Source organism: Ursus americanus, chromosome 2, assembly GCF_024610735.1.
Source record: "Ursus americanus isolate L20-20 chromosome 2, mUrsAme1.1.p, whole genome shotgun sequence".
NCBI lineage: Eukaryota > Metazoa > Chordata > Mammalia > Carnivora > Ursidae > Ursus > Ursus americanus.
In genome coordinates this window covers 1,411,978-1,427,701 of record NC_142128.1, presented here as the reverse complement: position 1 = coordinate 1,427,701, position 15,724 = coordinate 1,411,978, and the positions used below count along the sequence as shown (strand labels likewise).

The 15,724-nt window shown below is 60.2% G+C and overlaps 1 protein-coding gene across 4 annotated transcripts in view; it reads left to right on the top strand.

The window, feature by feature from the left end:
* The window catches only part of MAD1L1 (mitotic arrest deficient 1 like 1), a 337,452-nt gene extending 322,216 nt beyond the window's left edge, over positions 1-15,236 (top strand). For all 4 annotated transcript variants that reach the window (XM_045813334.2, XM_045813335.2, XM_045813337.2 and 1 more), the window contains one exon: positions 14,715-15,236. In XM_045813334.2, coding sequence (XP_045669290.2) covers positions 14,715-14,873 — 159 coding nt within the window. In that variant the 3' untranslated portion in view covers positions 14,874-15,236. The remainder of the gene's footprint in view (positions 1-14,714) is intronic.
* The last annotated feature ends 488 nt before the right edge of the window (positions 15,237-15,724 follow it).

Here is a 15,724-nt window from a genome sequence, read left to right as displayed (position 1 = left end):
GAGGCTCCGGGAGACCATCGGCTGTGGACCACCCCAGGACTCACATGCTTCTGGGTCCTTTCCCACTGCCGGGAGTTGGAAACGTGGCCCCCAAGTGCAGAGCGACACCCAAGCGCCTTGCAGGGGGCCGGATGCCTGGAGACAGATCGCCTCGGGAAGGGCCAGTTTCCCCGTGGCCATGGGCACTGCGGCCACGCGGAAGCCGGAGCGCAGGTCAGAAGGGCCAAGTGTGACGTGTGGAATCCGTTGCCTCTTCCTCTCTTGCTTAATTACCAGCATGGTAGTTGCAGAGTTGAAATGCAGCTTAAAAAGCCTTTGTGAGTAATTAGTGTCAAAAACACAAGATCTACAAAGCCATAAACTCACAGCTTGGTGATATTACCAAGTACTAATTAAAAAAGAAAAAAGAAAATCTCCTTTCATGATCAGATTTTCAGCCTTGCCAAAGATGAAAAATAAGGCAATTTGCAGATGATACCAACGCCAAAGGGTGAGCGGGCTGGTCGGCAGAGGGACGGTGGCAGGCGTGTGAAGGCTGGGGACCTGGGGCGCTGTGGGGCCCGGCTCCGCGAGGCCTCAGCCAAGAGCACCTGTGGTCCCCAGCAGAAACGGAGAACCTCGACTCAGGACAGACACAGGCCCGAGAGATGGGGTGTCCTCCTGGTGGAACCCCGCATACAAGGAGCGGTCCCTCATTCCAGGGGGAGGGAGGCCCAAGTCACACCCTGATGGGATGTGCCCCAGCTTCGGGTCACCCAGCTTCTCCGGACCTCCTGCCAGCCTCCCTGCTCTGGACCCCCTCGGCGGGGGAGCGCCTCACTGGGGGTCTGGGGACCAGGGGCCAGGGGCAGTGCGAGCCCTGCCCTGGCCTGAGCCGCCGTATTTGCTTCTCCCAACCCAGACAGAGATCAGGCCGCTGTCAGAGCCGTTGACCCGGAAGCTCGGGAGAAGAATAGACTCCGGTCATCAGGATGGAGACTCCTTTAATCTCCATCGCTTGCGGCTGCAGGAGGGCAAGGGCCGGGCAGGGTGCGCAAGGACCACAGGGTTGCTCAGGCTACGTGGCACAAATAGTGGGTTCCTGTTCCCACGGCTACCAGGCTGTGCACCCCTGCCACCTGCAGCTTCCGCCTGTCAGGGCCTGGGTCTGCCACACGCCAGCCGGGTGAGTGTCCACGTGACTGTGGAGAGGGAACTTTCTGGAAGTCCCCAGCAGTCACAGGGATAGTTTTGACCCAGAGCTAGCAAAATGTGCCTGGTGCACAGCACTGTGACCGCGCCGGGGGCCCATCCCGGGCCGCCAGTCGTGCTCGCCGGCTGCATGTGAAGTGTGGGCTTACAGCAACAGCCCGGCCCAGCCGGTGGAGGTGAGAGGCCACAGCTCGGGCCAGTGTTAACGTCCACAATCCTGCAGACGCTCCAGGCTCCCTCAGCCAGGTGGCTCCCCTCATCTGGCCTCAGTGTCCCCCGGACCGTCCTCTCTGCACTGTCGGGCCCACGGCTCCCCCTCTTTGTGCCCCTGGCTGCTGTGGGTCCTGGAGTCCGTGTCCGGCGGTGGTGGCAGAGAGGGGCAGCTCGGGCCCAGCAGGGGAGAATTCCCCGCTCCCACGCAGGTTGCTCTGTCGATGGCAGAAGACCAAGCGTCGAGGCCCCTCAGCGGCCCAGAGCCCTCAGCTGCTGGGCTACGGTAGCTTACGGCGCCCCCGCTGCTGGTGGAAGCAGATGCTGTGCCACCCGGCGCGAAGACCCCGTAGCGGTTTCTCCCAAAGGTCGCAGGTGTGCCGAGGAACCCAGAAGTGCCGGCGGAGGGGCAGGCTCACGGGGTGGGCACACAATCGTCCTGCTGGGAGGGGCGGGCAGGCATCTGTGTGCCAGGACCACACTCCCTTCGCTACTCCCTTGACATCAAGCGGTGTCCCCTCCAGCTTTGTTCTTCAGACTTGGTCGGGGTGTTCTCGGTTCTCTGCCTTTCCGTGTTGGTGTTAGGTCCTCTGGTCACCGTGTACCAGCTGCTAGGGTTTTGGTTAGGGTTTAGCTGAGCGTCATAACAACACGGGGTCGAGAGCGGCTGCTCTCCGCGCTATCTTTTAGTTTTGTTACAGTTATCCCCGAGTATTTCATATTTTGACGCTATTGTAAAAGGGTTGTCACTGGTATGTCAAAGCAGTTCGCGTTTGTGTATCCATCTTTTATTTTGCAACCTTGCTAACCTCATGTGTTAGTTCTGGTAGCTTTTTAATGTATCTGATTGGATTTTGTACCCAGACCATGATGTTGTCCGTGAGTAAACGCCGTTGCACGTCTGCCTGTCCACACTGGGTGCTCTTGTCTCTCTGTCTCACCTTACTCCCTGGCTAGAGCCCCCAGAGCGACGCTGAGCGCGAGCGTCCTTTGCAGTCACAGGGCAGGCGTCAGTCTCGGGCCATCGAGTGTGGTGTGAGCTGTGGGAGGCCCCCAGGCGCCCTCTGTCAGGCTGGGGAGGCTCCCTTCCGGGCCTGCTTTGCTGAGAATTGTTTGAGGAATGCATGGCGGGTTTGATCCCTGCCTTTTCTGCATCCGTTTGGGATCTTCGTTTGGCTTTTCTTTTTTTATTTAAAAAAATTTTTTTTTTAAGATTTTATTTATTTATGGGACAGAGAGACAGCCAGCGAGAGAGGGAACACAAGCAGGGGGAGCAGGAGAGGAAGAAGCAGGCTACCAGCCGAGGAGCCTGATGTGGGACTCGATCCCGGAATGCCAGGATCACGCCCTGAGCTAAAGGCAGACGCTTTAACGACTGCGCTACCCAGGCGCCCCTTGGCTTTTCTTCTTCCCTCTGTTAATACGTGGAATTCCTGTGATCGCTTTTCTCACGGGAAGCCAGCCTCGCCTTTCTGGGATGGACCCCGCTCGGTCACAGTGTGTCGTCCTCTGTTACTGGACCCACATCGCCTGCTGTTTTGTTAGGAGTTTTGCACCCGTATTCCTGAGGATTACTGGTCTGTAGTTGGTTTTTCCCTTGTGAAGTCACTGCCTGATTTTGGCCCGTGCTCATCCGTTTTCTTAGAGTTGATGTCGAATTGTTATTTCTTCCTTGACTGTTCCGTGGGGTTCACCGGGGACGCCACCCAGCCTTGGAGAGTTCTTCGAGAGAAGGTTTTCCGTCGCGGACGCAGGACCGTTGAGGCAATGCGTCGCCTTTGTGGCGAGCCTGGGTGGTTTGTGTCTTGCAGAGAATTGGTCCACGTCAGCTAAGTCGTCAGACTTACCAGCACGCAGTCACTCGTATGTCCCCTGTTGTCTCTCCGACATCCATGGGACCCAGTGTCGTCACTCCTCTGTTCCGCGACACCGTCAAGTGTCCTCTCCCTTTTATCCCTAGTTAGCATCACCTGCGTGTACCGCTTCGTGAATCTTCTCAGGCCGCCTGGGGTTGGACTTTTTTCTATTGTTTTTCTTTCTATTTCATTGGTTTCTGTCTTCTCATGTTGGGTCTAATTTGCCCTTTTTTATTTTGCTTTCTTAAGGTGGAGGCTGAAGTCATTGATTCGAGCGCTGTCTTGTCTCAGGTAGACTTCTAATGCTAAATTCTCCCCCAGGATCCGCTTGAGTCATTCCACAAATTCTGATGTTTTGTTCTTATCTTCATTCAGTTCACATTACTTAGCGGTTTCCCTTTTGGTTTCTTCTTTGACCCAGAGGTTTCTCAGAAGTAGGTTATTAAGTTCCCAAAAACTGTGAAAACTTCCACATACTTTCTGTTACTAGTTTCTGGCTTAACTTCACTGTGGTCAGAGAACACACTTTGCATGACAGGAATCCTTTTAAAGTCACTGAAATTTGTTTAAGGTCCAAGATGTTTTCTATCTGGGTAAACGTAGTTGAAAATCATGTGTATTCTGTGCTATAAATGTCAGTTACGTCAAGGTCTCTGATAATATTGTCAAATCTCTTATCTCCCATCTATCAGAATCTTGCCGATTTTCTGTTTTTTCTATCAATTAAAGAGTGACAGGTGTTGACATCTCTGACTGTAAACCTGGATTTGTCTGTTCCTTTTCCTGTTTCTGTCACTTCTTACTCCGTGTGTAAATTAGTCCCTTATCATTTCGAATGACCTTCATCCCTCGTGTCACTCCTTGCTCTGAAGTCCACCCTGTCTGACGTCCACACAGGACTCCAGGTCCTGGCGACGGGGCGTGTGGCACATCTTCTTCATCCTTGTACTTCAAAGTTACTCATGTCCTCGTGTTCGCGTCATGTTTCCTAGAGCCACGTGTGGCCGAGCCTTGCGTCTGTGTCCAGTCTGCAGCCCCTGCCTTTCTGCTGGGGTCTTTCGACCATTCGCGTCTACGCCGATTCCTGCTCTGACCAGGTTCGAGCCCGTCAGCTCACTGTTCCTCTGGATTGTTGAACATTTTGTACAAAGTCTTGTGTCTCGTTCTTTGACTTTTTATCTGTAATTCCTTGTGTTGCTTTGAGGGCTGCTGCCAGATTTGCCGTGTGCGTCTTCTCTGAGCCTTCACGTGACGTGGGGAGTGAGCACCCCCTTGCACCCACCCTGTCTGCATGCACCCCGCCGACCCGGCTCGTGTCGTCCTGCCGAGCCCGCCCCTTGAAGCACACTTGGCGCACATACGATGAGCCTCACGACACACTGACGATTGTTGTGTGAGCGCCCGGTCGTCCTGCGAAGAGACTCAAGGGACCAGCTGTTGTCACGTGTCATCCGCTGACGGGACGAGGCCCTCTCCCTGCGCTCCGTGTGAGCCCGTATGTCCAGCTCCGTCGTCCTGAGACCCTTCTCACATGCTGAACGGCACTTGGGTGGAATTCCGGGTTCACTGGTTTCGGTTTTGTTGTTCTTTCTGTACTTGTCAGGAGTTGCTCCCCCGGCGCCACGCCTCCGTGGTGCCCCCGTCCTCACGCCTCTGTGGTCATGTGTCTGCTTTCCTCTGTTTTTAAGATGTGGATTTATCCGTTTTGAGGATCATGATACACTTTGGGCTCATTTCCTTCACTTCCCTTCTGTGCTTGGGGCTCGGCAGACTTCTCGGATCACGTTCAGGTGTTTGGGGCCGTTCTTTTTCAAGGATTTCTTTTCTGTCCTCCTGTGTCAGCCATCTGTCACGGAGCAAGCATGGTGGCAGGTGGCTCTCGAAGGTCCACGGTCTCAAAGGTCAGCGCTGCAGCCACCTCAAGTCTCCTGGGGAGGGACTGGCTCCCAAGTGCACTCACACGGGTATGGGCAATGCTCAGTTCCTCACGGGCCACGGGCCAGAGGCCCCCCTTCAGTTCCCCGTGACGTGGACAGCTTGTGACGTGGCAGCTTGCTTCGTCAGTCTGACGCGACATGAGTGAGTTAATGTCCAAGGTGGGAGCACAGACACCACGTACCCTGTTACACTGCGGGAAGTCAGCTCAGAGAGGTGAGGTGAGGTGCCACGGTCACACAGCCAGTGGGAGGGACGGCCACGACTGGGGCCCCAGTCTCTGGCTCGGTCACTGCCGTTCCTGCAGCCGGTCAGTCACTCTTCAGACAACTCGGTTGCCCCGTGAGCTCCACACACAGTCACTCTGCACGGCCCAGCTTGTCTGGATAGGGGAGATAAGGGGCTTCCTACACGTTCTTGTGTGGTCTGGGTCGTTGCACTTGGGGGCCCTCGGAGGACGCGTGGTCCAGCCCATCTGACGGATGAGGTCCAGCCGGCCCAGGCTCTTCCAGAACGCCGGGCCTTCAGAGCCCTCCCGTGGCTCCTTGCACTTGGCCCCCAGCCCCTGCAGTTCTTCCCACTTTCCTCCCGTGACCGTGTCTGTGTCCCGGGACTCCCCACACATTCCCACCCCGCCGGGGGTCCTGTCTGTGAGCAGGACTGGGAAGGAGGCCTGGGCCAGGAGTGGGAAGCCGGAGGGAGCCTGGCCCTGCGCCCATGCCCTGTGATGGGCGAGGCCTGCTGGGAGGGACCCTGGGTCCTCACGCCTGCGTGCGCCCTCCTGCCCCTCCCTCGTGAGGCTGCGGGAACAGCTGCGCAAACTGGAGCACCGCAGGAGAGACGCGGCGCTGTATAAATAGAGTAATAATAATAACTGTGGGCTTGAGATGGCTCTGCAACTGTGGGGGCGCCTGGCCTCGCCCTCCCCGCAAATCACGCCTGGGAGAGGTCGCCCCTCGCCGGGACGGTAATTCCAGCAACGCCGGTATAATTAGGACATGCAGCATTGAGGCGTTTTCTCAGCACAATTAAGCAGGGATAATTGGGCGAGTGATTTCCCCCCGTGCTGGACATGCTCTTTGCCAGCGCGTTCTCTGGAACTTCATGCCGGGACAGCCTCCTCAGCATTCTGTCCAGCTCGTCCTGACCCACTTGCCACCGTGTCCCTCTGCCTGTTGGCTCGCGCGGCAGCGTCTGCCCGGGCCTGCCCACGTAGGCGGCCCCGAGAAGAACGGCCTCACCCCGCCCACCCACCCGCCGTCCCTGAGGGACACCAGTGGGTCAGGACGAGCCGTGCACCAGAGCCGGGGGTGTGCAGGGCGTTCTGGGGCGCCCGTGGGCGGCGGCAGCGGCGGGAAGAGCTTCCACAGCCAGCCTGGCCTCAAGGGTGAGGGACAGTGACAGTGGACACTGAGGGAGACCAAGCCCCCAGGGTGGCTGGTGGCCTGGAGGGGCTGGCGCAGTTGGGGTCGGGGGCTGGGACAGGGTCTTCTAGACAGTAGGAGCAGCTGCGTGTCAGCTGAGAAAACCGTCCTAGTAGCCAGCACGGAGGAGGAATGCCGTCTCCCCACACAGAGCACAGGTTGACCAGGCAGCACGGCGACTTACGCTACGACCCGCAGCCACGCTGGGTGTGGCCCTGTGGCCCAGGGCGCCTCGGGGCAGGGAGCAGCTGACCTCCGCGCGCCCACAGGAGGGGTGCTTCTGGGAGGGAGCCAGCCAGGTGCCCCTCCAGGGCCGAGCCCACACTAGCCCTGCAGACCAGCAGGTGGCGACAGTCCCAGGCACAGGGCGTCCTTGGGCCCCAGCCTGCCAGCGAGGCCCACATGTGCACGTGTCTGTGGCAAGGACAGTGTGTGTGCCTATTCACGTGTTCTCAGAACTCCTCAGCTCCTGTAGATATAATTTAAATAGGGCTTTTTCTGATTACCGATAAAATGTGCAGTCACAGAAAAATCTGGGAAGTGCAGAAAGCCCTAAGGGGCCACATTTCGTCTCTGCTCTCTGAGCTAACCACGGTTACGTTTCATTGTTTACGTGCCCTTTCTCTGGGTGTGAGTGTGGACAAGGGTGAGCGTGGACCCCTGCAGTGCAAGCTCACGGGGCTTTCTCCAGCACGGAAGTTCAAGGTGATTTCCTGACGGACGTGGCGAAGCCGCTCTCCCCCGATACCTGTGAGCACATGACAGCTCTGGGGATGTGTCAGATTCTCAGCTTGAGAAACGCAGACTCTCTCTGAAGCAGGGAGCGCTTTGATACTCTCACCGCCTGATCAGTGCCGAGACCCTCCTCCAGCGGCTCTGAGAGCAGGTGTGTGAGTGCAGCCCAGGTGCACGGGCCTGGTCCCGGCGGCTGGGGGGGGCACCGTCTCGTGGTGGAAGACCCGTCCCCCGCGCGGCCGCCCCCATCGCCTGTGGACTGGGCTGCAGCGGGTCTCCACTGTGTGTGTCCCCTCGAGCCAGGAGCCCTCGCACACCTGACCTCTGTGTCTCCTTAGCCACGCCTGGCGTGCACGCGGGACCCGAGGTTTGCCAGAGTGCCCAGGGTTGGAAAGCTTCCTGGTGTGAGGCCAAGGTCAGAAGCTAGGTCTAACCCACTGGAGGGCCCAGATGTTGGACCTCCGTGCCACTGGGCTGGCACCCAGAGGAGGCTGCCCAGGTGGAAGGGTCAGCGGAGAGCCGCTGGGCAGGCAGCGTCAGGGTGTGGGGATGCTGTTTACCCCCGAAGGCGCAGGGTGCACGGGAGTGGTGGCAGGGAGGGGTGCGGGCAGGAGCACAAGGCACTCTCGGTGACCGCTGGCCCATGGTGACCGCCCCACCTTGTCCCCGCATAGCCCCTCCCCTGTGCCCACTGAAGGGGGCACCACACAGCCGTCCCCATGTTCCCGTGCCCTCACTCCTACACGAAGGCCCCAGGGCAGCGCCGAGGACAAGGCCGAGATGGGAGCGGCCAGGCTTCAGAGCAAGCAGGGCCGCCTGGAGCTGTGTCCAATTAGATACCTGCTGCCCACAGAGCTGAACATGAGTCTTCATGCCACTGAAGACAGCCACCAATCAGCCTGCCTCCCCCGGGCCTTGCAGCCACGAGCTTCCACCTGGAACCGGTGGGGGAGCCGGTGAGGGAGCGGAGAGCCGGCCTCTGGGCATCTGAGCACGTGTGGGCGAGGTGAGGCCGCAGGGCCGCATGGGGCTGCTGTCCGTGCCTCACCCGCCATCCTGTCCTGACTGTGGCTGCCTCGCTGCCCTCACGTCCTGGGAATAAAGTGGAGCCGGTATCAGGGAGTCACAGAGATAAATAGGCTGTTGCAGCCGTGCCCGGGGCTGTGCAGGAGGGGAGCCCGGCTCAACCCCACATGGTGGCCCCTCGGTGCGCCTGACCTTGCAGGAGGAGCCAGGACACGGGAATGCCAGCCCTGGGCCACTCGTGCAACTCGCGACACCTCCTCCCAGGCGGGCCTGTCCCCTCCTGCTCTTGGGTCTCTCGGGAGAAAACGGTGGCAGTGTTCACGAGGTCCGTCCGGTGTGTCCGTCTCTGTTCTATTTTATGGATTGTGCTTTAGGGCCACAAGTCCGAGAATCCTTGGCCTGGTCTCAGATCCTGAAATGTTTCTTCTCTGTGTTTTTAAGTGTGTTTTTTTTTAAATGTGTTATGTTTAAGTCCATGATAGATTTTCAGTTATATTTTGCATGAGGTGTGAGGTTTAAGTCGAAATTCTTCCTTGTCTATGTAACTAGAAACATCTAGCTGCCCCAGAACCATCTGGGGCAGAGGCCAGCCTCCTCCCTCCTTGGGACGGCCCGAGCCCTTGTGTGGTTGCGTGGCTGTCCTTCAAGGAGCTCTGTGGTGTCACTGACGTGGCTGTGCCGCCCCCAGAACCAGGACCGTGCTGTCTGCTCCCCGAGGCGGCTGCTGGTGTCCCTTCCAGGCTGCTGAGGGTTTTCATTGGGAGTGGACGTGGCTTCTGTCCGAGGCTTTCCTGGGGCCCGCTCGCCGCCTGCTGTCACGGCGGCTTACCCTGACTGGTTTTCAAGTGTCGCGCCAGCGTCACGCACAAACGACTAGCCCTTGGTCTGGGTGTGGTAATCTGGTGTACGTTGCCAGGTTAAACTGGCTGAGGTCTGTGGAGGGTTTGTGACCTCAGTTCACGGGAGCGGCCTGTCCTGACCTTTCTCTGCTGTGCGTGTGGGTATCGGGTGAAAATGCTTCTGCACAGGGAAGTATTTCCTCTGCTCTGTTTTCTGCAAGGGACTGTATGTTAATTCTCAGTTAAATATCCGATAAAATCCTCCAGTGCAACCAGCTGGGACTGGAGATTTCTTTTGGAGGTGCTTCTTAATTACAAACCCGATTTCTCCGGTGGCTGTAGGACTGCTCGGGGTTTCTACCTCGTCTCAGCTGAGCTTTGGTGCTCCCTGGTGTTCAAGGGATTGCTCCGTTCCCAGCTGTCGCATTTGTGGGCATAAACGGTTTTTCGTAGCATTTTCTTATTATTCTTGTAACAGCTCCAAGATCTCATTTCTGATATTGGCCACTTCTGTCTTTTCTCTTCCTGTTTCCACTAATGTTTTTGCTGTTTTTCAAAGGACCAGCCTCTAGTTTCAGTAACTCTGTCTCCTGTTTTCAATTTCATTTATGCCCCTTGCTCTTGACCCTTCGCTTCTTTCTCTGGTCTCTCAAGGTAGAGCCTCATCGCCTGGCAGGCCACCCCTCCTCTCCAGCAGGGCACCCGGTGCTCCATGTTCCCCGGAGCTCTGCCCGGTGTGCCCTGCAAGCCATGATGGCTCGTTTCATCTCACTCGACCCACAGGTCACAAAGTGTGCCACATGACCTCTCGTGTCTCATGCACGCTGAGCTGGGGTTCCTGAGTCACCGTGATGTGTGCTTCCGTTTTCAGACCCCAAGATGCTCCGGGTTGTCTGGTGTTTCCCTCCGGGAGGCGGTAAAACCTTGTTGTGACAAGGCGTGATGCCCCCATCTCACAGAAATGAGACTCAGCTCCCCGTGTCCCGAGACAGTAGCATTTCCACTCCCTGTTTTATAATTTTGTTGCACTGTGCACATCTCGTCTGTCCAGACCAGGATTCGAGAACCCGCACCTTGCCGTGGGGTAACGTCTGGATTCCTCCTCCTCCTTCACTTACGGGACTGTCTTCGGTGCCCTCAGCAGACGGTGATCTTGCACGTGACGGGCATCCCCTCATGCTTACGCCCTTCCTGCAAGCCTCACCACCCCCTACAGTTGGGGGGCTCAGGAGGGGACCACTGACGGGGAGCTCTTGTCTCTGCTTGGGGGGGGCAGGTCCCTACTCAGGGCATCTCATGACAGGAGCGTCACAGAGCACCTGCCAGCTGGGACGCCACAAGCTTGAGGGGCAGCCAGACTGCATTTAACAAGCCCCTTTGGAGCCAGGCATCGTGTAAGCCCTGCACACGTCCTTTCACGCCAACCCGCAGCGGCAGAGCCCCCCACCCACGATGCCTCCAGCGCCCCTGAGCTGGCCCTTCTCCACGGACACACACCGAGGCAGACAGACCTGCTCGCCGAGGTCTGGGCCGAGCCCTTCGAGGTAGGCCCGGCCCTGCTGTCCGGAGGGAGGAGGCGGCCCCGAGGCGAGGTCCCGCGGTGGGCAGCGCAGGCCACGTTATGGCGCAGTGCCCCACGCGCCACAGGGCACCTGCCAGCCGCACTGCAGCCTGTCACTCCCAGACGCTGGGGGCAGAGGAGGCAGAGACGCAGCCATCAGCCCATGAATATTTCTAGCCACAGCAACACGTCTTACTGGGCAATTTGCTTTTTAAAAAATTGCTCTCTAATTTTAAGTGAACAGCCCCTAATTAGAGTGATTTACAAGGTACCTGGGGACCGGGTGGTATTTGAACACGACGGAGCCTAGCAGGGATTGATCAGCACCGCGTCATTCAGGGGCACATTCCAGCCACCTGGCTCCACACGGCTTCTGAGTGAGGACTCGGCCCTTCCGACGGAATGGGCAGGCGCGGCCGGTGGCGGCTGGCAGGTCGCAAACCCTCGGCTTTGCCTTGATTTGGGTAGAGATGAGAACATGGCCCTCGTCACACCTCCTTCCAGGCCACCCACGGCTCAGTGGGCACAGCCAGTGTCACCGTGTCCTTGTCCTGGAGCGACACTTGGCCCGGCACAGCGTCGGTGCCTCCTGAATGCCAGGCGTGTGGACTGAGGCATCCGAGATGGGCCTCGCGCTGGCTGGTGTTCAGTCGTGCTGTTCCTCGAGACAGGGCTTCGGGCTGGAAGCCGCGAGGGACGTGTGATGCGTGTAAACCAAGCTCGGTCAGGGCCGCACAGCCCACGGGGATCTGGGGAGGCTCGCGGAGAGCACCGTTCTTACGTCCGAGCTGGCAGAAGACCACCTCCATCCCAGGTGGGCGGGGGTCCTGGCCAGGGCCACAGTGCAATGTGAAGGTCCCCGGTTTAGGGGACAGTTGTCACTCGCTGCCGAGCCAGGAGAGCACCGTGGCCTCCCTTACCGCCCCCCTGCCCGGCGTCGGTTTCTCCCCCCGACAGCTGCAGAGAATCAGCCCCTCTGACATTTAGGGGAAGAAATTCAGAATTGAGCAGAAGGCAGAAATGAAAGGATTTTCTTGGTAAAAGGTCAGAGTGGTTTCTCTTACTTTTGTTTAAAAATGGTTTGTGTTGAACTATGACAAGGCTAAATGTAGGAGCGGACAAGGAAACAGGGTCGGCCGCTCAGGGAGGGGTGGGCGCCCCGGTGAGGCCGCAGGGGAGCGTCTGCACAGCAAACCAGACGGGGGAGCCCGGCAGACGCCGGCACCGCAAGCTCTAAAGGCCACTCGGGGGGCCCATAGGGTGAGCCTTTGGAGGCCGGGCAGAGCTGGCTCCAGCTCCTGGGGTCTCGGAGGGAGCCCACCTCCCCCTCGTGGGCAGGCTGGGGCTGGAACACAGGGGTCCACGCCTGCGTGGCTGGGCCAGGCCTGAGGCCCGCGGTGTGCAGGGGTGAACCGGGCTGCCTGGGCCGAGGGGCTGCTTGTGCTCCCACTCCGTGGGCGGCCGTTCCCACGCCGCACAGTCCAGCCGCTGACGTTCGCGTCCGTGTAGTTGCTGTGAGCTGTGCAGCCTCCACTGCGATCAAATCCTAGGACTCTCATCACAGCGCAGAGGACCGCCCCCACGGCAGCCATGCCGCGTCCTGCCCCCAGCCCGGCCCCTGGCAGCCACGGACCCACTTTCCACCGCGTGTCCTTGCCGTTCTGTGCACGCGGATCGGTGACCGCATGCGAGCACGGTGGTCTGTGTCTGCTTAGCACATGTTTGGGGCACATCTGCGGTGTAACGGGGTCAGAGCCTCGTTCTTTCAGTAACCGAGTCCCATCCCGCTGGGGGACACCCCACGTTTCGTTTACCTGCTCCTCCGCTGACGGTGTTCCCACCTCTGGGCTCTCAGAAATGTGAGCACCCGTGTGCAGGGGTCTGTGTGGACAGAGGCTCTCTTCCTCCCCGCTGTGCACCCCTGCAGAGCTGCCGCAAAGCTCTCCCCGGTGGGTGCGCCACTTCCGTTCCCAGCAGCCGTGCACAGGGGCCTGCCGCTCCGTGTCCTGGCCGGCACTTGCTGCTGCGTGTCATGGGCCGTGGCCGTGAACAGGCGTCTCCCGTGGCCTCGACTTGCCCTTCCCTACACACTGGTGATACTGCGTGGGGTTTCACGTGCTCATCGGACACCTGCACGTATTCTCTGGAGACACGCTCCTTCGGATCATTTGCCCACGTTGTGATTGGAGCGTTCGTCGGGTTGTCCCCGGATTGTAGGAGTTGCAAAGGCTGTGGACGTGGACCCTCCATCAGCTGCATGGGGTGAGAGCGAGTGTTCTATGGGCGGGAGCAGCGTGCCAGCTCCTGCCGGGCCCCGGGGCGACAGTGCCAGCCACGTGGGCCACATCCCAGCCCCCCAGACGGGCCACAGCCAGTGGCTGTCAGTTCTCTGCTCATTGTCGACAGTCTTGGTACAACAGGTGCCCCCTGCGGCAGCAGCAGGGAGCGGGCGGGTTGGGGTCCCTGGAGAGAAGCCTTTCCTGGTGAGAGCTGTCCAGGAAGGAGGGGTCCTCTGTCATCAGGAGTGGGACTCAGCCCACCCCTGAGCTGACCAGGTTGCATGTACACCCCACTCAGATCCTGACACCCCTTAAGCCGCCCCACCAGTGCCGCCCACCTCGCTGAATGGGGTTGCAAGGGCCGCAGGCTTCTGTCTGGTAAGCACCCCCATCTTCCCTGGCCCATGCCCCCAGCTCATCCGGAAGGCAAGAGCCCTGAACGGTCCCCCACACCTGCTGCCGCTGGGGGCCATTCCTGGGGGCTAGCATGGGCCCCAGGCGTTCCTACTCACCTGGCTGGAGCTCGCTGGCAGGTGAGGCCCATGTCAGGGCGGACAAGGTGCAGTCCAGGGTCAGGCAGCCTCCCCCTGCTTCTGGGAGTCTCCCAGGCACTGTGAGCCCCATGCCTAAGTGCTCAGGCACCCTCAGGCCTCTGTCCACACCTCCAGCCCAGCACCCCTGGCTGACCTATACCCCCTCCCCAGGAGCACCTGGCCAGGAGTGCCAGCCCTGTGGCCCAGGCCCGGCTCTGCCCAGACCTGCCCTGCAACCCAGGGGGCCCCAGCTCTCGGGGCCTTGGACTCCTCATTTGCACATAAGGGGATGGCCAGCTGGTTTTGGGGGCCCTGCCCTGGGTCCCACACAGTGCTTGGAGATGAGGCATTTGGAGGCTGGTCTCAGTCACCATGGGATAGACTCGTCTTCCTCCACGGCCTCCGCAGTGCCTAAGGCTGGGACCACACCCCCCCTTGTGTTCTCCGGAACTGTCCGACCCCCCGACACCTCATAGTCACTTCCTACAGGTCAGCAGAACTCCAGACTCCTGCTCCCTCACTGCACAGACAGGGAAACTGAGGCCCAGAGGGGCATTTGCAGCAAGGCCTACTGAGTGGGGTTAGGTTCCCAGCAGTGCTGCCAGTGGGAACCCCCTCTTCCATGGCCAGCGTGGTGTGATGGGGAGGAAATGGGATGTGAACTCCAGAAACAGCCCCACGTACCACCCGGATGGCAGACGCCTCCCTGGGGCGGCTCCAGCCCCTCCGCTGTTCATCTGTGGAACAGGAAGGGTGTGTCGGACCCCCCCCCCAGAGCGCCTCGGAGCCTTCCGGTGCTGTTGGGGGGCGTGCAGGCTGGGGTCTGAGGATGGGGAGGGCTGGCCAGGCCAACCCGGAGGAGCTGTCTCCTAGATACCGGAAATGTGGGTGAGACCCCCACCCGCTGGGAAGGGAAGACGCCTGGCCTTGCGGGGCACAGGGCAGCGCCGTGCCTGTCTGGCCCCCGCCTGCAGTGACCCTCCAGGGGCAGCTTGGCCCACCGCTCCCGGGACAGGGTCTCTGCTGCTCCCTAACCTGTCACAGGGGGGCCTGGGGGAGGGGACGGGGCACCCCCGGCCACCACCACACTGACCGCTGTCCTCCTGTCTCCTGCCCACCTCGCAGGCCACGGGACCCTCGGGCGCCAAGATGCAGCTGCTGGAGACGGCGTTCTCGCACACGGTGCAGGAGCTCATCGAGCTGCACCTGCTGCGGCAGGACAGCATCCCGGCCTTCCTCAGCGCCCTCACCCTCGACCTCTTCAGCCGCCAGACCGTGGCCTAGCCTGCAGCTCAGCCGTGTGCCCGGCGGCCGTCACCTCAGCTGCACGGTGGAAGTGGGCAGCCGCCCCCCACACGCCCAGCCCAGCCTCAGCCCAGGACCCCGTGAGCGCACCTGCAGCCAGCGGGGGCCGCGCTGCCCGGGGACCGCCCACTCTGCAGGGAAGGGGCTCCATCCTCCTCCTTCCCCAGGACAGTGCTCGGTGCTGCTGCTCAGAGCCGAGACCTGGGACAGTGCTGTCTGGGCCCGCTTCCAGGCCCCTCCCCAGTGTGTACCCCCACCCGTGTGCCACTCAAACCCAGCCATATTGGGGGGCTGCCAGCTGACGTCCCTGCTCCTCATGAAATAAATTTTGCTGCTTGGCCACCCTGCCCGGCTCGCTGTGTGTGTCTGAGCTGCCGACCCTCTGTGTGGCCCAGGGCAGTCCCTGGGTACCAGGGGACAGGCAGCCCAGGAGCCGCTGTCACCAGCAGAGGAAAGGGAGCAGGTGCTCAGGGGAGCAGAGTGGTCAAGGCACCTCCCCGATTCCAGCCCCGGTCGGCCGCCTGCCCAATGGACCGGTCTGCAGCCTCGATGCCGGCCAGGAAGGCAGCTCCAAGCCCCCCACATAAGTGCTGGCGGCAAGGACTGGCTGGGCCTGTAATGGGAGTGGGGTCTCCCGAAACCCCAGGCCCCCCGGGAGAGGCCAGCGCTTCCACAGTCACATGCTCCTTGGTTTGGTGCCCTCAGAACCAGCAGCGTGCACCTACCCAGCACGCAGGGCTGAGGTTCCTGCAGGCCAGGCTGGGGGCACGGGGTTGGGGGCTGCCTGCGTGAGAAGGGGCCACGTTGCAAGTGTGGGCGGGACTTTGGCC